This window comes from Panthera tigris, chromosome A2, assembly GCF_018350195.1.
Source record: "Panthera tigris isolate Pti1 chromosome A2, P.tigris_Pti1_mat1.1, whole genome shotgun sequence".
Lineage (NCBI taxonomy): Eukaryota > Metazoa > Chordata > Mammalia > Carnivora > Felidae > Panthera > Panthera tigris.
Window position 1 is genome coordinate 138752530 of NC_056661.1, and position 25251 is coordinate 138777780.

The window sequence follows — 25251 nt, forward strand, 5'->3', positions numbered from 1 at the left end:
TTAAAAAATCATGTGAAATAGCAATATGATATTTCTAGAATTTTCACATCTACATATAAAAGAATAATATCAACTTAGAAGAGTCAATTTGATCCTTCTATCTCTGCCATCAGATTTTGGTTTCTTTCACTCAATGAAAAGGACATTCCAAGTATCGGTTTTCCAAAAAAATACTGACAGACATTGCCAAATTGCCCTTAGAGAAGATTATAGCCATTCATATTACTACAAACAGCAAAATGAGACTTCCTCCCACTACTGGCTCTTCCTTAACCCTTGACAATTGGCATTAGCTCTTTCCTTAGAGGTAGAGAGTTTATAATGGTATCAAGTATGACATACCATATCCACCTACTGCACAAAACTGGCTGGGAATGAAAGCCTAAAGCAGCCACCTTTCAAACAGCTGCCTAATGCCCTAGAAAAGCAGTGCCTTCCTTACAGTTTCCCTTGGCATCATTCAAAGCCTAACCCAAGGAACCCTCATCTCTGAGATAACTGGAACACATCCAGAGTGCTCCCATCAACCAGCACCTAACCTGTGACTCACGTGCCCTCGTTTGTTCATGGGATGGAAAGCTACACCTGGCACCACTTCACAAATCAGTCCCAGAGTCCCAGGCCACCTGTTTTTCTTTTACCCCAGTACAACCTTCACGTATTTCTTTTAACATAATTTACATATAATCAATATTAAAATTGAATATTTATTATCACACAGTAATTAAATATCCACATTCAGAAGTAACGTTTGTAAGATTCTTAAATACCCTTTCAACATTCCTTTATAGTTTGAAGTGACACCCCAAAAACAGTTTGCAATCCCAGGAAAAACACATAGCTAGTCAGGTACAGAATACCTTGGTTTCCTTTGGTGAAAAAGAAAAGTTTTGGAATGGTTTCTCAATGTACGTAAAGGAAAAACAAAACTACAAGCAAAATAAGCCATAAAAACAGATTTATAGATTGGTGCACTGACTTTTAAAGTTGTTATGAAAAGTCTCCAAAACTTAGAAATAAGGCAAAAGGGTGAGGGGGGAAGGTCCTTTCAATGTCCTGTACGGATAAAGGACATCCAAGGGTCATCTGAGGAAATATACTAAGTTCAATTTACTGTTTATTGATGAAAAGTCTCAGGGGCGCCTGGGTGGCTCAGTCAGTTAAGCATCCAACTTTGGCTCTGGTCATGATCTCTCAATTTGTGAGTTCAAGCCCCACAGCAGGCTCTGTGCTGACAGCTCAGAGCCTGGAGCCTGCTCTGGATTCTGTTTCCCTCTCTCTCTGCCCCTCTCCCACTCACATTCTGTCTCTCAAAAACGAACATTAAAAAAAAAAAATTTAAAAAGTGAAATTACATGTTAACCTTACAGAATTTTGTCTGAAAAAGATACAAATAGTGTGTGTCTGGTGAATAAGAGAATCCAATGGTTATACTTTACAACTTTGTTGGAAATTAACCACTTTCAGATTTAATCCATGAATCTTATTTTAACCTTGGCTAAAACCACCTAGTTCTAGTATGTTCTTGAGGTTACTTCATCTATAACTAGTTGGCTTGTTCATTATGCTGTCAATGAAACCTTTATTGTGTGTTCATTGTATATGTGTAGGAGTCATGATTTTTGCCTTTTTAAAATTTTTGTTTTAACAAAGCAAAAAGAAATACCTTCTTTGAAAGCCTGGATGCACCAATTTTCTTTTGTCAAATTTCTAAGGTGTTATTTGATGGAAAACTTACCATCACCATAGAAAAGATCTTACTCCTATTTAGCATTAGTTAAAAACAACACTTCACTCACTATCATTTTTTAAGGAGGAGACTGGCAGGAATCACCAAAAGTGACTGTTTTATCAGCATTTTCCAACTTTTCAAGAAATAGACTATACTCAATTTTTGTTTTCCTCTCTGGGGGAAAAGATAGACAATCCTGCTTTAAAGCTCAGAGGCTTATTAATAGTATTTCATCAACTTTATTTAGCCCGCTTATGTTGCCTCTTTCTTGGAAACAAAATCAAGGGTACTTCAGGCAACTCTATATGTTAAATTTGATCTGTTAAATTAGAAAAGAATCAGAAATGGGTTATTCTCTAGTTTAACTGTGAGTTGCTCTTATAAACCATGGTTTAAAAGTCCTAATTTACTCGCTCTTTAGCAGCCCTAACACATGATATATGTGAAAATGTTTGCTCCATAAAAAAATTCTCAGTATTCAAATTTAGTCACTTTTTAAGTGCTCCTAACCTTCACTAGATGAAGCCTGGACCAGAGTAGTAGGTCGAAGATGGAGACAGCTGTCAGATTCTAGAAATACTTTGAAGACAGATGCAAATGGGTTTTCTAATAAATTTGCCATGAAGCACGAGAAAAAGAAGGGAGTCAGAGATGATTCCAAGTTTTTTGGTGTAACCGAAAAGACACCACTGCCAAGAACTGGCCTAACCTGACCACTTAACAGGAGATTTTAAGCACCCTCCCTCCCTTCCAAACTCCTGACTCTACCTTGTCTTTATTTTCTAAACAGTAAATGATCACCCTCCATAATTCAGTTATATAGAACATATATTGCTTATTGTGGGGCTCTCTCAAATGCAAGCTCTGTTAGGGCATAGCAGATATATTTTTGTCTGGTTTTATCCCAAGACAACCACACATTTGTCTGGATGTATCCTAAGCACCTACAACATTGCATAGCTATTTTAGCAGGTGTTCAATAAACACTGAATTTACGGATGGAAAATTTCAGGCTCCAAAAAGTTAAATAAACTTGCCTAATGTTCTATATCTAGGAAATGGCAATCATGGATTTGCCTACAGGTTTTTCTGGCTCAGTCCACACCTTTCCGACTACTTCCAAATTAGACCTTGGCTAAAGTATTAAGGTCAGTATTTCTATCCTTTCTAACAGATGTCTGCCCTGGGGCTTCCTTGTTATTATATCAGATTGTGAAGTGTGGTAGGAGGGGTTACTGATTACCAATGATTAGCTAATGGACCACACTTCTGGATTCATCAGATTGAACAGGCAGTTGCACCCAAGAGAGCAAACTAGGTTCTGGAATCAAAGGACTAGGGTTTGAGCCCAGCCTCCAGCACATTATTTGTTATGTAATCTTGAGATCAATAATCTTCCCTAGATCTCAATCTCCTGGTCTATAAAACAGATTCATTGTATCATCTGCCATTGTGGGTTCATAGATTATAGATATACAATGCAACAAGGTCAGTAACTATAATTAGCGCCATGAATATTTTATGAAGATGCCTTATAATTGGTGTAATTAAAGTAGAAAGCAATTAAACATGTTCTATCTGCTATGTCAATATATTCACCAAAAGGCATTTTATTTTTGGTGGCATTTTTCCCCTTTCCAATCCCACTGGCTTCACATCCTTCTCCACACTTTATTTTTTAATGTTTATTTATTTTGAGAGAGAAAGAGTTTATTATTATTTATATATTTATTATTATTATTTATTTTGAGAGAGAGAGAGATTATTATTAAAGAGAGAGAGAGAGATGGGAGCACAGTGGGAGTGTGGGATGGGTGGGTGGGGGTGGGGAGAGTAAGAAAGAATCCCAAGCAGACATGGGGCTGACCTCAGAAACCATGAGATCTTGACCTGAGCTGTAATCAAGAATTGGACACTTGCTTAACCAACTGAGCCACCCAAGTGCCTGGCCCTTCTCCACACTTTTTAAAATGTATCAATGTTTGTGATGGCATCAGCAGGGTGTCATCAAAGAGAACTCTCTGTAGGTGCATCACTGACCCTTCTCAAGTCCAGAGGTTATAAACCCACATCCTCCTCCCCAGGCCTGGCCTTGAGAAAACACCAAGGCTCTCCTGTTTCACTCTCCAGAAATTCATTTAAACTTTATTCTAAAGCATCACATCTTTGGCCAGGCCCTTACAGAAGCAAATCCAACTCATGACAATGTGTGCAGTCTCAGGTACAATCTACATACACCTAGGCAATCTACAAATGCAGCTCTCAGCTCCAGGGTCCTTCCCCACAGGGTCTGGAAGATCTCTCTGGATTCTCTCCCAGCCTCGGGTCTTCTAGAAAAGCAAAGGTCTTTGCAGCCAGTTTCCAACTCAGCTGAGGGTTTTGGGGAAAGTATTTTCTTCTCTAAAGCTTCTAATCACCTTAATCTAACTTGACTTCCATGCTATGAATCTGACATTTTTATCTCTGGAATGATGCAGTGCCTCTCCAGATATCCAGACCATAGTAACAAGGCATGCTGCCCTATAACCACTGCCCTTTGGATGAATAGAACTCTCTAGCTCCCAACGCACACCATCCTATGTTTTCATTCATCTGCAGATACTTCCTCGTCTATCTCCGACTTGGTTCTCACAACTTACTCTCCTCTCTGCTACCCAAATTTCTCTCAATTTTCTCTACTTTTCTATTTATCTCCGATTTCTCAACAACTTCCCTACTTTTTAGTTTAACAGACTTTTAGATAAACACAGTATTAGTGTTCTTAAAACTTATACATTATTCACAAATATATTTGTCTTTGCAAAAACAAACACATTTAAATTGTTAAAATCAGCACAGGATGTGTCTTCTCTAGTGCTGGAAAAGTTCACTATCTTAATTTGGGAGGTGGTCGCACAGTGTATATATATATATGTGTATATATACACACATATTCACTGAGCTGTCAACCAAGTATCTGTATACTGTACACGTTATACTTAAATTTTAAAGAAATGAGTAATATTCCCTCAATAGGGAGGAGTCATCCGAAAGATAGAGGGAGGAAAAGGAAGAGTCTACCACCAAATATTCAAAGTTTTGCTTAGCAGAAAAAAGGGAAAAAAATCATAGTCTCAGATCAAGAGCACTATAGTCTCAAGTCTATTGGTAAAGACTAAATTTTCCCTTACCACTAATAAATTAATGCATCAATTATACTAAAGAATGAGGCAGATAATGAAGTTCCATATCTTTAAAGTCTTAAGAAGAAATTCAAGGTTTTTGTTTGAAATTTATTTCCATTACAGGGGTGCCTGGGTGGCTCAGGCAGTTGAGCAGCCGACTTCGGCTCAGGTCATGATCTTGTGGCTCACGAGTTCGAGCCCTGCGTCAGGCTCTGTGCTGACAGCTCAGAGCCTGGAGCCTGTTTCGGTTTCTGTGTCTCCCTCTCTCTCTGTCCCTAACCCACTCCCATTCTGTCTCTGTCTCTCTCAAAAATAAATAAACATTAAAAAAATTTTTTTTTAAGAAATTTATTCCTATTACAGAGAAACACAGCGATTGCACAAAATAAAACATTACACAATCAGAGACTTTTTACAAGAAACTTCAAGCTGTATCTTTCATCCATTCAAATATTAGTTGACTCCACTTTGTGCCAATTACCATGCTGAATACTTTAGAATATGTGATTTCACATATTTCACAGGGACAATATTTTACTCCCTGATTATATTATGTTTAGTGCAATATTAAAATTCTTCTAAATCTGTCAGTTTGAGAAAATCAGGCATGGCTTTAATCTACAAAAGTTACTGAACTTAAATATGTCCTATGTATAAGGAAGGATCTGTAAAATAGATAATATGCTCCATTCGGACAATATGCATTCAGATATTTGGGCTTAAGAAGCATGCACACAGAGAAGAAAATGATAAAAAATTATGCTGCATTTATCTATACAAAACTTTTTCAGCTCACAGAAATCTACATACAAAGAAGTGTGGCACAGTGTGTCAAAGTTAACCATTTACCTTTGCCATCTTCTCTGCCAGCTGCAAACGACCATCAAGTTCCCTTCTGATCTGAGCAGCTTGCTCATCTGCATTGTCCAGCTTTAAGACAGAAATTACACATATGTGATTACTTAACGGCAGTGACCTACAGTTTAAAGTGAAGATTTAAAGACTCGATTTTTGTTTTTAATAAATTCTCTCAGCTACCTATTGAGAACACAGAACAATGTTTAATTAGGTCAGCAGTCCAATTAAATTTCTTGGGCACCTTTCATTTTAGTTTTGTTCACAAAAAAATTATCCGATTGCTAAAAAAGTTATTCAGTTGCTATAAAAGTTATTCAATTGCTAAGAATCACAGCTCAGTTTACCAAAAATCTAATCATAAGCATTCTTTGCCCAACATGTCCAGTAAGCTGTTTCCTTGAAGTTATATTAAATTGGTTAAATCGTTGTTAGGCTTATTCAGTCCATCCTTCTATCTTCTTGAAGGTCAGTTCCTAAGTAGTTCCAGATAGACGAGTCTCTTGTCTTGTTCTTTCAAATTTCCACAGTGCATTTCTGGATGGTGAGATACTGAGTAATGTTTTACTTCTTCATCAGTTTTATAACAAGTTTGTGCATTAGTGCTAAACTATAAAAGTAGCATTTGATTGATAGAACTTCCTACCCTTTAAGTTTTCATATTCTCCTCATTCTAGTTTTCAACAGACTTATACTGCCAGGAAACCCTTCTACTCTTTACAGACTGGCACCACATTAGAATTCCATTCTCTTGTACTAAATTTGATTGAAAGCAAGAAAAGCACGTGGTCATCGTTTTTTAAAGATATTTACACAGAAAATTACTTTCACTTATCCAGTGAAATAATCCTTTTCTTACAGATTTTCTTTTAACTTTTCCTCATGATTCCCTTCTCCTGAATTATGCATAATCAATTTCTTTTATTAGTTCATTATAAAAACTGCTAAACTGCGGAGGTCCTAGGAGCCATGCGCAGTGTGGGATGCACTGGGTGGGCTACAGATGTTTCTCTTAACTTTAATTCCTTCCCCTTTCCTACTTCCATCATTAAGAAAACAGGACCACACAATACAACTGTATTATAGTAAAGGCCCACCTAAAGACTGCATTAGTACTGAGTACCACATTAAATGCCTAGGAAAATAGAGATGTATTCCATTTGCTGAAGAACTACAAATGGACCAGATTACATGCTTTAACACGGCCTTAAAAAAGAAAAAAATAATGCCTGAAAAAGAGGAGTGGGGGCAATGCAGGTCAACAGGATGGTGGTGTCAGGACAAATATAAAGAGTCAAGAAAAGGGGAAGTTGTTTCACTAAGAGGGCATCGAAAGTTTGGAGGTGAGATTAATAATCTTGGTAATGGGATGGGGGGGCAGGCAGGGAAAGATACATAGAAAATGGGGCTGGAGAGAGACGATCTACTTCATAAACTACTCTTCACAGCCACATTAGGGAGTCTGGAGTTGGTTCCTACAGCAATGAGAATTCACTGAGAGGTTTTAAACAGGATTTTGGAAAGATCACTCTGTTTCCAGCACTAACAACAGGTTAGAGGGACATAGGAAGTCTATTATTTGTTCATTAGAAAGAGAGATCTGGGGTTACTTTCCGAAAAATATGTTTCCAAGCTCATTTAAAAAATCAAATTCTTTTAAAAGACAAGTTTAAAAATAGCCAAGATTTTCTTAAACTAAATTGTTGGTAGACAATTTTCCATGCCATCTCAAAACAAATACAATTAATAGGAGGCAAAGTCAAACAGTTTCTCTTCACTGTGTCCAAAGTCAAAATAATCTACATTAAAAACTAACAAAACTGTTAAAGAATACGTGGTATGTCTGTTCTAGGTAATGGAAATCAAGGTCCTAAAAGCAAAAATTATGTGTAAGAACTTGTAACTATAATACTTCAAATACGTTAAACTTAACACGGAAAATGTTCCGATTTTTGCTTAAATGCTAATAAGTATGTTTCCACAGAAAACTGAAATGAAATGATTACCTGCATGTAAAGAGTTCTAGTTCCACTAAGACACAGTATTTAACATCTTAAAATAAAAGGTCATAGTTCTCCTTCAAACTCAATCACAAAACACTATTTAACATCTTCAAATATTCTTATCTTCTTATTAACAGCCCCTAATTTTAAGTGGGATTATTTGATTTACTTCTGGGTTTTGCAAGAATGATCACTGCAAGAGCCAGTTTTCTGCTACTTCTAAAAAATATTAATACCTTAAGTGCTTTTTCTGAAACAACGTAGGCAGACAAAAGCAGAGCACTGCTGTACCAAACGACCTTTGAATAGCTTTCTCTTCCTTAATAAATTTTCAGAGACCGAACACTAATTTTTGTGACTATTGGTGTCATTTGGTGAAAACAGAACAGCATAATTCCAAACATGTTAACAAAAGAGAGGAAAAGCTAATAAAAACAACCAATAAATTCTTATCTTTGTGTCATGTAATACTAAATACAATTGAAGGAAGTAGATCAGTTGGTTAGCTTTTTTTATTTTTACATGTAAGAATGTTAATGTCCCATGTGTTTTGTTTTCTTCTGAGTATTACCTTTGTTTTCAAATTAATTGAAAGCTTATGTAATTTTTATAAATATTTTCTTAAAAGTTGACTTAATTGAAATTAGTTTCACATGCAGTTATAAGAAATAGATACACCCACTGCCCAGTTTCCCCCAATGGCACCATCATACAAAACTATTCTAGCACAACCAGGATATTGACTTTGATATAATCATCCATCTTATCCAGAGTTTCTCAGTTTTATGCTTATTCATTTGTCTTAACCAATTATTTATCTAGATTCACAGGTTCACCACTGCCAGTCAAAACACTGAAGAGTTTTAACATCATAAATTGCCCTTTTATAACCAGACCCATTTCCCTCCAGGGAACCTGCAGTTGGTTTTAATAATAATGCACCTCTTTTCACAATGTCTAAAAATAAATTCTAAAAAGGCAAATGGGTTTTCTTTTACTTTCCATTATGAAACTGGGCATGGCCTCTTATGAGGTTAACATTTGTCAACAGTAGATGGCAGGGGGGTGGGGGGGGTCTCAGACCTCTTAATCTTCAAGTTCACCACCTGAGTTCTTTCCTCAAAGCATATGGCCCTACATAGCATCTACTCATTGGCAACTCCCAAGCATGTATTTCTAGCTCCAATCCTTCATTAGAGTTTCAGACTTACATTTCCAGCTGCCTATTTACCATTTCTGTTTGCGTGAAGAGAAGGCTCATTGCACTTAGTAAGCCCAAAATGCAATCTTGATTTCTAGTAGCCTGTCCCAATCACTCCTTTGATGAATAATGCCATGTCATACAAATGCTCAAGCCCAAAGCCTACGTGTCATCTTTAACCTTCCCCTTTGTCTCATGGCCCACATCCAATCCAACCTTGAGTCATGCAGGGTGAAACCTAGATCACATTGTTGAGGCAGACCAGAATTGAGGTACTCAAGAGTTCTTGGCCAGGACCATTTTTCTGGGGAGTGGAGTGTTTCCTTAGCCACTTCAAGTACATCTCCTCTCATCAGAACACTTGTACCTATGGTTATGGCGAACATAATTCTTCTCCTTTTCTGAACCCTCAAGAGAACATGGGTTTTTATACCACTCCCTCCACCCCCTTCTCAAAAAATAAAAATAAAAATAAAAATAGAAAAAAAGGAGAAGCCTGGTTAGGTGGTTTACAGATGTGGGACATCAGATTTTAAAATGCTGGGTAACAGGGGCACCTGGGTGGCTCAGTAGGTTAAGCGTCCAACTTCAGCTCAGGTCATGATCTCACAGTTCTTGGGTTCAAGCCCTGCACTGGGCTCTTTGCTGACAGCTCACAGTCTGGAGCCTGCTTCAGATTCCACGTCTCCCTCTCTTTGCCCCTTCCCCGCTGTGTGCGTGTGCATGCGCTCTCCCAAAAATAAACATTAAGAAAAATTAAAATAAAATAAAATGCTTGGGAACACCAGAGTACCTGGGTGGCTCAGTTGGTTGAGCATCCAACTCTTGATTATGGCTCAGGTCATGAACTCACGGTTCTTGAGATTGAGCCTCACATTGGGCTGTGTCCTGAAAGCACAGAGCTTGCTAGGGATTCTTGCTCTCTCTCAAAACCAAGAAACGTTAAAATAATAAAAGAAAAAAATTAAATGCTGGGAAACACATCTGTCTCTAATGCCTGATTTGGGGTTTGAGATAAAATGGGGATATGCAGACTCTGGAATTCATGGTAGGGACTAGACATAAGTTTCATTCCACAAGGGCAACTTCATTTTTAAACTTCATTTTCTTTTAAATTCTTGATTTCAACACTTTTTGACAATAGATGACTTAACTCACAGGTGTCCTTTCCTGGCACAGAATATTTTCCCAGTCTTTTAAAGGGAGTTATTCAACCCTGACCATAACAGATGCCCAAATGTATCTTTATTCTCTGTAATGCCCCTAGTATCCACTACACAGAGCATTTTCAATTATTAATTGAAAATTATCAATTTCAATTATCAAGAGATGTTTCTGGAATGGCAAATATTTAGTACAGGAAATGTACTTTTATTTCCCTCCTATTCATTACACAGAAATTACTGTTTCCACATTCAGAATCCTCTGGCACAGAAGATTTTTCAGGTCTTTTAAAAAGGGTCAATCAACCCTGACCATAACAGGTGCCCAAATGTAGCCTTATTCCCTGCAATGCCTCTACTATCCACTATACAAAGCATTTTCCATGATTAATTGAAAATTATCAATTTCAATACCATTTCAAAATCAATTACCATATTCAAAAATCAGTGACCACTCCAACGATGAAAATATTTCACTAGCTTAACAAATATTTAATACAGAAAGTGAATTTTTATTTTCCTCTTGTTTTTACACAGGAATTATAATTTCCATAATTAAAATTTTCTAGGCTAGGGAATTCTTAACCTGGACCTTTGGGGGTCTGAATTACTCAAGTTGTGAGCAAAATTTTGTAGAGTTATGCATTTTTTCCCCCTCGGGGAATGTCTTGACTTTCATACCTTACTCAAAGGGGTGGCAACTCCCTAACTCAAACAAAGTAAAGACCAATGCTGTAAGGACATCATCTTTCTTGAAGCTTCTATATCCTAGAAGAGGCTATATGGCTTTTAAAAAATAAACCATGGGAAATGGTCACCTCAGACCTACACATCATCAACCTTACCCTTACAGAGATTTGTTAAATCTTTTTAAAGGGATGCTAAGACACAGACTCTCAATAGTGTTGGCAATGGTCCACAGTTACTTTACCAACTCTATTTACCCTTTCCTACACCAACCATATAGCAACCACTACGAAAGGTCATCAGTACCTACAAAAGTAAGGGTCTTCCAGAAGTTCACACTTTATGTCGAAAACAGTAAAAATAATACACAGAACAGAATATAATTGCCACAAGAAAGTTACTGATCAGGTGCTGTAAGAATTCAGTAACGAGAGAGATGTGTTTCCTGGTTGATTAGTAACAGGATGGATTCGTGAAGATGGAAATAGTAAAAGGTGGAGGAGAAAATGCTGACCTGATGCAGCAGTCTATTTTGGTCTTGACTTACAAATCTCTAACCCTAGGCTGTCTTTGCCACATTCCCCTCATGTCCTTGGAAACAGTTCTGAAAAGAGATCTCAGGGATCAGCAAATCTCCCTTTGCAGAAAGGCCTCAGGAGGACCCAAAGCCTATGTGGTGTCCAAGTCTAAAATTTTCACAAACTGTAATGAACAGCAATAAAATAACTTTACCAGGTTCCACCTAACACCTTCATTTTACAACTTGTGATATTCTTTCAATGCTTTAAAAACTATAAATATCGGGACGCCTGGGTGGCTCACTCAGTCAGTTGGGCGGCCGACTTCGGCTCAGGTCATGATCTCGCGGTCCGTGAGTTCGAGCCCCGCGTCGGGCTCTGTGCTGACAGCTCAGAGCCCAGAGCCTGTTTCAGATTCTGTGTCTCCCTCTCTCTGGCCCTCCCCCATTCATGCTCTGTCTCTCTCTGTCTCAAAAATAAATGTTAAAAAAAAAATTAAAAAAAAAAACTATAAATATCAAATATTTGAGTTCATTAAATTTGCTCATCTTTAAAAAAAAAAGATCATTTATAAAAAGCACTTTTCACAGCGCTGTTTAGCATCATTACCCTCTCCTATCAATCTATTTTCTAGAACCAGGATAACTGTATTAACACTGTCAATCACTAAAAAGGGGAATAGCTGTTTTCCCATAATGATGCCTTTGTGTGTGCCAACCTTACTCAATTATGTCCTTTCTCCCACTGAAGAAATTAGTATTCTCTCCAACTCCATACTCCAATTATGGCATACCTCTTTTCAAATTATATTGTTATTTTCTTGCAATATTCATCTTTATCCTTTAGTATGAAAAATGCAAGGAGACTAGGATTTGTTATATAAACTTCGTGTTTTCCCTAAGATTAATCCATATGCTGGTCCGCTGTATTTATATTATCTATAAATCCAGTGATTTATAGATAACACATCATGAGAAGTAAGCAGTACAAACCTAACACGGATTCCAAAAGAACACTTCAACACTTTATCACGTAATTTTCTAGTAGCCCAGTGTTTATTTGACACTATCAAATATACATGGATTTTGCAACAGGACCTAAAACCACTCATCAAAAAGCTTTAGGTGTTAATTTACTTCATCTATAAATCGTGTTAATTTTTACTATTACTTGAACCACAGATTTATCGTAAAGATAGCGCCTAACTCTACCTACTACTTCTGTTTTCTGTGCTGCCTCCCCACCTCCTCATGCCCACACACACACACACACACACACACACACACACACACACACACACACACACACACAGGTTCTTGGCTATTCTAGATATCAGAGTATCTCCAGTTACTTCTCAAAACAGTATCATTAGTCAGTACATACCACTGGCCTTTCCCCTGAGTTTCAGCTCTCCAGCTGAAGGCAAGGCCTTTCCTTTTAGGCACCCACAAAGTCCTCAAACTAAAACTGAACCTGTTCTTGTGCTGCTTCGAAAGGGCACATGCACCCCAATGTTTACAGCTGTGCTATCAACAACAGCCAAAGTATGGAAAGAGCCCAAAAGTTCATCAACAGATGAATAAAGAACATGTCGTATATGTATACAATGCAGAATTACTCGCCAATCAAAAAGAATGAAATCTTGCCATTTCCAACAAATGGATGGAACTAGAGTGTATTATGCTAAACAAAATTAGTCAGAGAAAGACAAATATCATATGACTTCACTCATTATGTGGATTTTAAGATACAAAACAGATGAACATAAGGGAATGGAAGCAAAATGAATATAAAAACAAGGAAGGAGACAAAACATAAGAGACTCTTAAATACAGAGAACTGAGGGTTGCTGGAGGGGTTGTGGATGGGGAGATGGGCTAAATGGGTAAGGGGCATTAAGGAAGACACTTGTTGGGATGAACACTGGGTGTTATACATATGGGATGAATCAATGGAACTTACTCCTAAAATCATTACTGCATTATATGCTAACTCGGATGTAAATTAAAAAAATAAGTAAAATTTCAAATACACAATCTGTTCTTTATCATCCACTCTTCAACATAGCTTCCTATTTCTACATAGAATTCCCACTACCCTTGATCACACTACAATCTCAGAGGGAGGAAGAGAGATGAGGAAAGGAGAGAAAGGACTAAATAAATCAATTATGAATAGAGAGAATGATACCCAAACACCTCAGCTTAGTGTTAAGGTCCTCCCAAATTTTGTACCAATCTATATTTTTAAGCTCTTGGATAATTCCATTATCTATACAAGTCAGTTTGTTTAGTGTTTACTGAACATGTTACATTTTCCCAGTCATACATTTTGCTTGTGTTTCTTTCTTCTGCCAGCGACATTTCTCTTACCTACCTTCACTGTCCTGATCAATCTTAAAATCTGAGATTACCTTACCAATCATTTAATAATAAAGCAGGTACTATCTCATGACATATCTTTCATAGTTTCCTATTATTGTTGAACTTCAGATATTTATGACCACTACACCTCAGCCTGCAATGTATGCCTCTTGTCAGCCCAGCCTACCCAGAGGGGTAAAACAACTCCATCTCGAATAGGGGAATTCAAAGAACTAGTGTAAATTTTAATTCAAATACAAAGAATGTCCAAGACATTCCCTCCAAGCTGATCCATCTTCTGTGAGTCAATCCCCCTGAAAAAACCAAAACCTCTTTTCTCCCTTTTTCTTGGTCACTGGGAATCAGCCAACAACATGGTAAACTCTCTTTGTAAAGTCATACAACAAAAAGAACATAATAAGAAAATGAAGTTAGTCCCATACTCTCAAAAGAGACACTTGCATATATGATGTTATGTATGATTCAGGTAATATCACATGTGCTAGAGGCAAAGCATTGAAAGAATTCCCTTGTATCTATCGTATAGATTATGTATAAAAAAACCTGACTCAGAAATAGCAGTTCTGCCATGGGTCCTTGTAGAACAGTTCTAAGAGTCTTAAAAATGCATTTCCCAGAAGGAAGAAAGAACATACTTATTTCAACATAATAAGCCCACAGCTAACACCATACTCAATGATGAAATATTAAAAGCTTTTCCTCTAAGATGAGGAGTAACACAGGGGCACCTACCCTCAGTACTACTATTGAAGATAATACTAGAAGACATAGCTAGAACAACCTTGACAACAAAAAAGAAATAAAAGGTATCAGAACTGCAAAGAAGTAAAATGGTCTTTACTTGTAGAGAATAAGGTTTTATATACAGAAAATCCTAAAGACTCAACCAAAAACCTGTTAGATCTAATCAATGACTTTAGTAGTAATAGGATACAAAATTAACATAGAAAAACCAGTAGTGTTTCTATACAGTAACAATGAATTTTCTCAAAAAGAAATGTTAAAATGCCATTTACAATAGCATCAAAAACAAAATACTTAAGCATAAATTTTACTAAGGAGGTCAAAGATCTCTACTCTGAAAACTACAAGACATTGGTAAATAAAATTGAGGAAATCAAAGAAAACACATATAAATGGAAAGGTTTCCCATGTTCATAGCCTGGAAGACCCTATAAAGATTCCAATGGCATTTCTTTTTTGCAGAAGTAGAAAAAATATGCCTAAAATTTACATGGAACCACAAAAAATCCTGAAAAGCCAAAGAAATCCTGAGAAAGAACAAAAGCAGGAGGCATCACACTTCCTAATTTCAACCTATACTATAAAGTTATAGTCCTCAAAAACAGTACGGCACGGACATGAAAACACACAAAGATGAATAGAACAGGTCCAGAGCCCAGAAATAAACCCAACAATGTATAATCAACTAATATTTGACAAAGGAGCCAAGAATGCTCAATGGAGAAAAGACAATCTCCTTAATAAATCATGCTGGGATAATTAGATATTCATATGTAAGAGAATGAAACTGGACCCATATCTTCCACCCCTCACAATATTTAACTCAAATGGATTAAAGGCTTAAATATAAAACCTGAAACCGTGAAAATCCTAGAACAAAGGAATAAAGCTCCTTGACTGGGGTCTTGGTAATGATTTATTTGCCTTTATATACAATACTGAAAGCAAATGCAACAAAATCAAATATAAACAAGTATTAACTATAGGACGCTAAAAAGTTTCTGCTCAGCAAAAGAAACCAACAGTGAAAAGAAAACCCATGGAATGAAAAAATATTTTCAAACCATACATCTTAAAAGAAGTTAGTATCCAAAACACATAAAGAATTCATACAAATCAAAACAAAAACAAAACACCACAATTTAAAAAATGAGCAAAGGACCTGAATAGATATTTCTCCAAAGAAGATATATGAAAGACCAACAGGTACATGAAAATACGCCTAACTTGATAAGTCACTAGGGAAATGCAAATGAAAACCACAAAAATGTCACCTTATGCCTGTTAGAATAGCCATCATCAAAATGACAAGAGATAACAAATGCTGGCGTGGATGTGGAGAAGAGGGAACCTGTGTGCACTGTTGGTGGGACTATAATTTGGTGCCGTCACTATGGAAAACAGTATGGAGGATTCTCACAAAATTAAAAATACAACAACCATATGGTCCAGCAATTCCACTTCTGGGAATATATCCAAAGGAAATGAAAACACAAGCTTGAAAAGATATCTGCACCATGTTCGTAGCAGCATTATTTACAATAGCCAAGACATGGAAACAACCTAAATGCCCATCGATGGATGAATGGATCAAGAAGTTGTAGTGTATATATACAATGGAATATTATTCACCCATAAAGGAGAAGAAATCCTACCATTTGCAATAACATGTATGGAACCTGAAGGCATTATGCTAAGTAGAGTAAGTCATAGAAAAGTAAATACCGTAGGATTGCTTGTGTGCAATCTAAAAAAATTTTTTTTCTAATTGAAAAAACAAAACTAGAGATCAGAACTGTGGTCACCAAAGGCAGAGGGGGTTGGGAGGGAAGGAAACTGGAGGAAGGTGGTCAAAAAGCCCAAACTTCCAGTTATAACATAAATAAGCACTAAGGATATACTGTACAGCATGAGGAATATAGCTAGGACTGCTGCAGGATATATAGGAAAAGCTAAGAGTTATCATCACAAGGGAAAAAAAAGTTCTGTTTTCTTTTTATTGTATCTATAGAAGAAGACAGAACTTGGTTAAACCTGTATGGTAATCATTTCACAATATACGTGAACCAAACCATTAAACTTATACAAAGATATAGGTCAATTATTTTTCAATAAAACTAAGAAAGATCATTTCCCAAACCACACTTTCATTTGAATGCTAAAGAAGTAGGGGAAAGATGAATGAGTTAATTACATATAAGATTACCCCATGTGAACTGAACTGTATTAAATAATGGATCAAAATGTTCAAAAGCAAGAACGTAAGAATTTAACCTCAAATCTAAAAACCATGAGATTTCAATAGCCTGAAGACAATGCATGCATATTCTCTAAAATGGTAGGTGGCAAACTTTGAAATATCATAGAATCTTCAGTATTTCATTTATATTAACATTTTATCTTCCAGACAAAAGTAACATGCTAATACTTTCAAGCAACTACTAACTATATTCACTTCAATAGTTGAGTGTACATTCACATTAATAATAATGCTGAAATTGAGAGAGTTTAATATTAAGTAACAGACACTAATCAAGGATATTAGAAAACTTTGTCCCAGTACATTAGAACTCCAGCTTCATCAAGATTAATAAGAACTAAATTTATACAGCACTTATGACATATAAGAAACTCTTCTATGTTTTTATAAACATGATGGCATTTAAGCCTCAAAGCAACCCTATGGGATAGGTGATAACTTTATCCCATTTTAGTGATGAAAAATCTGAAGCACAGACTGCTTTAAGCAATTATCCAGGGTCAAGGTCACATAGTTAATAAGGGGCAGGGCAGTTTGAGTGCAGGGTTCAACTTAACTACCTCACACTCAATTTCCATTCTTTCTGTCATTCGCTCTATCCAGGAGTACCCACAATAGGAAGCACATTAAATATTGTGAAATTAATGATACAAAGATTCAATATCCCATGTTCAATGAAGTAGAAGAGGCATATATAAATATAATGCAAAGTAGAATATGGTAGGCTTTTGGGTAATGATAAGGAATTGTAAATTTCTCATTTTTTGGGGTCCTCTCCCAGTATTTAAGAAAAATGGGGACAGGAGCAGGGAAATCTTCATGCAAGTGGACCTTCTCTTGCGTCTTGAAGAATTAATATGGAATTTGAAGTGAAGAGAATATTAAGAGACAAAATTAAAATCTAAGAAAATACAGGGAGCTATTCAATTTACATGGAACACAAGGTGTGTAAAGATTTGCTACATGGGAAATAACATAAGCAAGGCACGTGGGAGCCAGATTGAACACTGAGGTGGTGTTAGCTTCATTCTGTTGACAGAGAGGAGCCATTTTTTTTTTCTTTCCTATTCATAGTTGGGTTATGATGAGAATGGGATGGTGCTCCAATAATACTAATCTGGCAACAAAAATACATTAAGGTTGGGAGGGGGAAGCAGTTAAATTACCGCCGTGCTCCATAGGCTGTGCTCATAAGTGAAGTCTGGAGCTAGGGCAATGACTATGGAAATAAGAGAGAGGACTCTTTAACAAATGGTGCTGGGAGAACTGGACAGCAACATGCAGAAGGATGAAACTAGACCACTTTCTTACACCATTCACAAAAACAAACTCAAAATGGATAAAGGACCTGAATGTGAGACAGGAAACCATCAAAACCCTAGAGGAGAAAGCAGGAAAAAACCTCTCTGACCTCAGGGGCAGCAATTTCTTACTTGACACATCCCCAAAGGCAAGGGAAGTAAAAGCAAAAATGAACTATTGGGACCTCATGAAGATAAAAATCTTCTGCACAGCAAAGGAAACAATCAATAAAACTAAAAGGCAACCAATGGAATGGGAAAAGATATTTGCAAATGACATATCAAAGGGCTAGTATCCAAAATCTATAAAGAGCTCACCAAACTCCACACCCGAAAAACAAATAACCCAGTGAAGAAATGGGCAGCAAACATGAAGAGACACTTCTCTAAAGAAGGCATCCGGATGGCCAACAGGCACATGAAAAGATGCTTAACATCGCTCATCAGGGAACTACAAATCAAAACCACACTCAGATATCACCTCACGCCAGCCAGAGTGGCCAAAATGAACAAATCAGGAGACTATAGATGCTGGAGATGATATGGAGAAATGGGAACCCTCTTGCACTGTTGGTGGGAATGCAAATTGGTGCAGCCACTCTGGAAAACAGTGTGGAGGTTCCTCAAAAAATTAAAAATAGACCTACCCTATGACCCAGCAGTAGCACTGCTAGGAATTTACCCAAGGGATACAGGAGTACCGATGCATAGGGGCACTTGTACCCCAATGTTTATAGCAGCACTCTCAACAATAGCCAAATTATGGAAAGAGCCTAACTGTCCATCAACTGATGAATGGATAAAGAAATTGTGGTTTATACACACAATGGAATACTACTTGGCAATGAGAAAGAATGAAATATGGCCTTTTGTAGCAACGTGGATGGAACTGGAGAGTGTTATGCTAAGTGAAATAAGTCATACAGAGAAGGACAGATTCCATATGTGTTCACTCTTATGTGGATCCTGAGAAACTTAACAGAAGCCCATGGGGGAGGGGAAGGGAAAAAAATATGGTTAGAGAGGGAGGGAGCCAAAACATAAGAGACTCCTAAAAACTGAGAACTGAGGGTTTATGGGGGGTGGGAGGGTGGGGTGTGTGGGTGATGGGTATTGAGGAGGGCACCTGTTGGGATGAGCACTGGGTGTTGTATGGAAACCAATTTGACAATAAATTTCATAATAAAAAACAAATAAGAGAGATGATACAGCATTATGGAGAAAGCAGCAGTGCAGGTAATTGGGCTGGGAAGACATAGAAGGACCGATGGTTATGAGTCAGAAGGCTGACACAAATAAAAGAAGAATCGTGTTTGGGATGCGAACAAATGGCATTTTGAACCTGTTGTGTCTCAGGAGTCTCAGATTCATCAGTTTGCCCTGGGCTATAGTGAGACAGAATGGAGAGGGAGGAGCTGACCTACGTAAAAAGGGTAAAAAGGCACTAATACTCAAAATAAGCAAAACACAGTGAGTGGTGGTGGTGTTTTTATCACTGCAGTCTTTTTCAGTGGATCTAACTCAGTGCAACAAAAACAGTAGCATCTCATTTCTCAAAAATAGGGTAGCGAGCCTATTTCTAATTTTCAAACACTATTGCTCTTAGTATCCTACCATGTACAAAATGAGTTCACAAACCTCTGATGAGGATTCACAGACTGAGATGTAAGCCTTGTTAATCTGGAGACCTTCACATCAGAATCAAGAAAACACTCATAAACAGAAAAGAACATCATTTTCAACATTTAACAATAACAGAGGCCTTTCTAGAAGTTTGTAATAAATAGCCAGAATCAATCACTGCCACCCATTACACAAGCAAAATCTTACTAAGATAATGATCAGTTGGCCCTGCTCTAATGTGATTAGTGTAAATGGAAATTTTTTATAGTCTAAAGCAAAGAGGATTTAGGCTATTATGACCTTGATAATCAGCTAAAAAGCATTAAATATCAGCAGGTACTCTTTTGTGAGTATGTATCAATCCCTTTCCCTCAGCCTTTCGAATTTTTTTTAAGTGCATTATAAAAACCAAAAAGTTGCTCTAACCATCTACCAAAAGGAACAGGTGTTAAATTCTCTGGGCCACACATTTCTATAAATCCAAAAATAATAAACAAGAAGAAAGTCTGGTGCTATGAGCTTGGCACACAGTAAGTTGCCAGCAAATTTAATAAAACAATTCAATGTACTATATAGAAGGGATTTCTTGAATGTATAAATGTTTTATGTTACTGCCTAATCCCCTAAAGAATTTACTGTTAATTCCATTTTCTTGCCTTCTTGGTTCCTCTCTTAATCCACTCCAAGACAGTCAAGAGTGCCTTCTACCATGACAAATACAAGGGTCACTTCATTTTCCTCTTACCTGACCTCTGAGAAGCTTGTGGCATAAACACTCTCCTTCTCTGATGGGTATTCTCTCGGCTTCCCTGATACCACATGCTATGGTTTCCCTCCTACTTCCCTGGCTATTCGCCTTTTGCGCAGCCTCTGAATCCTGGTGTCCACAGGATTCTTTTCTGGGCCCTTTTACTTCTTGAGCTCCAGACTGTCCTAAAATGATCTCATAGTGGCCTCTGGCTTCAAATATTAACTTTATCTAAATGATTCCCAAGTCTGTATCTCCAACCAGACCACTCACTGGCATTTCAGATTTGCACATCCATCTACCACCTGCCTTTTCCATGTGGACATTTAGTATTTTGTTTTCAGCATGTATAAAACAGAACTCCTCTGATTTCTCCCCCACACTTTTCCCTCCCCAAGATGTTGCTCCTTGAGAAGAGGGAACAGCATATATTGAAAGCCTAGAACAGTGCTGGACTAGAGTAGGTACTATGATGAAAGAAAACCCTAATCAAAGATGCCTCATCAGACCATGGTTAACATAAACATTGAATCAGGTAAACGTTACAGATGGGAAGATAGCCATTAAAGCATAGGATCTTTCCTACAAAAAGAAAGGGAGAGGAATAGGCAGTCTTAATCAAAGTTCTAGAAAATGGTATGTCTTGTGTTATAGACCCAAGTTGACTCCTAGCTTCTGCCTGCATTCCCAGACTTCTTTGTCCCTTTCCTTGCAAACAGGTGTTCCAGTGTTCTGACTCAAGGCCAAGTTCCCAAGTATGTGAGGAGCCCAGCAGGACTGTGAAGCACAATATAGGGGATGGATCTAAGAGGATGCGACAATAGACTCCTAGGTCAAAGCCAGTAGTCTAGGAACTTCACAAGCAACAGAGAGATAAAACAGGACCACAGCAGGGCAAGGAGCAGAGCATGGAGATTACTTGAAGGATTAACACGTAGGTCCCTGACCCACTACTGTTTTTTGAATTTTTTTTTAATATTTTTTTATTTTTGAGAGAGAGAGAGAGAGAGAGAGAGCGTGTGAGCAGGGGAGGAGCAGAGAGAGAGAGAGAGAGAGAGAGAGAGTCCGAAGCAGGCTCCAGGCTGTCAGCACAGAGCCTGACGCGGGGCTCGAACTCACCAACTGTGAGATCATGACCCGAGCCGAAGTCGGACACTCAACAGACTGAGCCACCCAGGAGCCCCTACCCACTTCTGTTTTAATAATGCTGCATCATGCCCACAGGTTGGGTGATGCACGATATTGACCACTGGCAATCTATTTTTTAGGCCACGGAGAAAAAGCTTTGCAGAATCCCAACTTGCTCCTGTCATTTCTTTTCTTCCAGCCTAGCTCTGTTACCAGCCCATAATAAATTCTAAGGTCTTCCAGCTAGCAGTTAAAGACCCTTAATATCCAAGTCCTTTTTAGCCTCATGTCTTCTACTCCAGCAATACACACAACATACCTTCCTAACAAATTCCAAGCCTTTTCACTCTCCTTATGCCTTTGTAAATATTATTTTCCACCTACCTGTTGGTCAAATTTCTACCCATCTTCTAAAATTCAGGAATTTGTGCCTTCTTAGAACCTTCATTAAAGCTACAAAGGAAAATAGGTTTTCCACACTGCCCAAACGCTCCTCTCCCTGAGCACAATGGTAGACTGTTCTCAGACAGTTCTCAAACTGTTTCTATGGTTTGAGCTCACCATGGCATTAAGTCCTCGATGGGCAGTCAGGCCAGGGGTCCCCAACCATACTGGGCATCTTCATCAGCGTAATGTAGAAGGCTTTTTAAAACCAGACAGCGGGCCCCATTTCTGTGGTTTCACTTAGTCTGAGGTGGGGCCGAGGCATCGAGTGGTTTTTAAAGCTCCTTAGATCATTCTAATGTGCAGCCAGGATGGAGAACTAGAGAAAGCTGTACCAATTAACCCATGTCAAATTAAAATACAGTCACACACATGCCCACGTTGTGCAGTATACATAGCCTCAGGATCACACTTTTTAACTATACCATTACGTTTTCTTTATAGATCTGTCCCCTGACCATATGCAGATACCTTGAAAAAATCAAATTCTGTCATTTTTGCATTCTCCCTGACATTTGTAGATACCTCATTTTAATTTCCATAGAATATTTTCATGAACAATCATGAAAAAGATACAATTGCTTATTATACTTGAAACAGTATATGCATATGATCCTTTTTTATGAAGAGTTGAGAACAGGTCTTGAAATATATTAGCAAAAATACACCTCCACCCTGGCTCAACTATTACTACTACAAAGATGCCTGATCTCTGAAGATTTGTATTCTCTTATTTAAAAAATGGAAAAGTTAATATCTTAATTTGTATAGGCTAGATCTGGGTAAAGAAAACCCTAAAATAAATGCGAGGAATGTCTGAAGGTAGCCTATATTTGTTATCTAGTGAGATTTGGGAAAAAGCAAAGTAAAACATTTTTGGGAGAAATCTTATTTAGGCATATTCTTATGTAGTTCTCTTACAGATGGGCCAAAGGTAAAAAAAAAAAAAAAAATAATAATAATAATAATAATGCATAGTTGAATGAAGCAAAACTTATTGATAAAACCTAAAATTTGGTTTAATATATTAGAAATGTATTCACAATTAAAATTTTTAATTTTTAGAGCGAAAACTCATTTAATGTTAATCAGATATTCAAATTCATTGAAATGAAATCAGAGTCCTCTAATTTATATCATGACACCTTCATTTTAAAAAGTGAACATGTACATAAATATTATGGCCATTCCAATTATAATTACAGAATTTGAAAAATCAGAGACTATAAAATTCACTCATTTTTAAAGTCTTAAGCTTCTTGAGGCATCCTAGAACATAACCGCCATTTAATGACATTTACTTCAACATTTTCCTCAAGCATTTTGAGGATTGGAAAGATACACCCTGCAAATGGTCATTTCTACAGCTTTATTTTCTCATTTTGAAAATGATTTTTGTTATCAAATGTAACTGCCTCTGTAGGGTGTGCTTTTATTTTTGCCAAAGCAGACAAATTATATTAAACAAGGAGTCTTATCAAATCACACAGCACTAGCGGAGAAGAAAAGAGGGTAGTGGTGCAAGGCAGATACCACTTTCCTCGGAGTATTCACACTCCTCGCTCTTCCATTTGCCGTTGACATTCTGAATGCAGGTCTTCCAAGGCAAGACTCTCACAATGAGAGGAGCAAAGAACCTCGCAACTGCCCACATTTGCCCATTTCCTTAAAACTCTTAAACCCAAGCGCTTCAACTCCAAAGCTAAAATCCCAGAGAAAAGGTATCATAGACCCGAATGCTACTTTCTAACCATTTGTGAAGCATTCCCACTTATCCCTTAAAATTTACAACAGTTCTGTAGTATCGCTTAGAGTTCTTGCAGTCTTCAGAATATAAGAGATCTGGGGCAGAGGAATATTTAGAGACAGGAAGATTTCACTCAACTTTGCTTTGACCCTCGGATAATATGGATGAATCACTTTCTTCAGTTAATGTAATGGGATTATGCAAGATTAATGAAGGTTGCCTTAGGCAGAAAAGATAGGATTTGGATAGCTGTAAAACTCCCTTACTAATTCTCTTAAAATACAAATAAGTAAAAGAACTAGTGTTGATTTAGTACTATGACCCCACCACACCGACTCTGGTCATCTAGGGTTGGATTGTTCTCCACAGTGTGCAACACCCCTACCTACCTCGGCTAATGTCCTCTCAAACCACAGCCCCTCTCTTCCTTATACTCCAGCAGCAACAAAGACTTGCAGTTCCCCTTAATGCCATGCCTTTTTGGATACTCTACACTTACTCATCCTTCCTTGCATAATTCTTTTTTAGCAATTTATTCTGGTATCTTCATGACACTCCTCCAATACTGTATTTTTTTCAATCTCAAGAACACAGAGCCAGGAACTCACCACATCACTGCGGCATTTACAACAGGGCTTTGTCTTTTTTTTTTTTTTTTTTTTTTTTTTTATCTAGCTATAACTAGGTCTGGTCTCTGGGTTCCTATCATTCAATACTGTGCTTGGCACATACTTTTTCACTACATATATTTCTAACATTGAATAGGGAAAGGGCTAACATTAGGCAGGGAAAGATCAGGACTTCAGGGAGGCAGAATGCGGCTGCAAGTGGGAGGCTGAAGAAGCAGTAGTGGCAGCAGAGTTTGGGGAAGAAGAGGAGAAGATAAACGTGTTCTGGACCCGCCTGGGCTAGTGCCACACATCAAGTCTCACAAACTTTCTGTTAAGGTCCCAATAAAAAGGGACAAAAATCCTTGGTGGCTGTGCGGTCAGAACCCCTCTCACTCTTGAGAGCTTTATACTTGCCCTCGCTAAACTCTATCACTTTGCTCACTCTCTACTGTCCGTGAGATTCATTCTTCAACTCCACGAGACAAGAGCCCGCACCTCTCCTCCCCCGCATCACCCCCAAACATGATAATGCAGACTATCGATTTGAACGTAATATATTATCCTGTCATATTTTAAAATAAACTTTAATAAGCCTACTTCTGTTCAAAGGAAGCTGATTACTAGTACCATTTCAATAACCACATTTTCGTTAAAAATACGTGAAATGGGGTGTCTGGGTGGTTCAGTCAGTTAAGCGTCTGGCTTCAGCTCAGGTCACACGATCTCACAGCGACTGGGGAGTTCAAGCCTCACGTTGGGCTCTGTGCTGACAGATCACAGCCTGGATGGAGCCTGCTTCAGATTCTGTGTCTCCCTCCTCTGCCCCTTCCCCGCTCATACTGTCTCTCAAAAATAAACATTAAAAGATTGTTTAATAAAAAAAAATAGGTGACAAAATTCTTACTTGAGATTATAAAATATATACCTTTAATAACTGT

The 25251-nt window shown here is 37.6% G+C and overlaps 1 protein-coding gene across 8 annotated transcripts in view; it reads right to left on the reverse strand.

Moving 5' to 3' along the window:
• The window catches only part of CADPS2 (calcium dependent secretion activator 2), a 539410-nt gene that overhangs the window by 314444 nt on the left and 199715 nt on the right, over positions 1 to 25251 (reverse strand). For all 8 annotated transcript variants that reach the window (XM_042970898.1, XM_042970882.1, XM_042970892.1 and 5 more), the window contains one exon: positions 5746 to 5826. In XM_042970898.1, coding sequence (XP_042826832.1) covers positions 5746 to 5826 — 81 coding nt within the window. The remainder of the gene's footprint in view (positions 1 to 5745; positions 5827 to 25251) is intronic.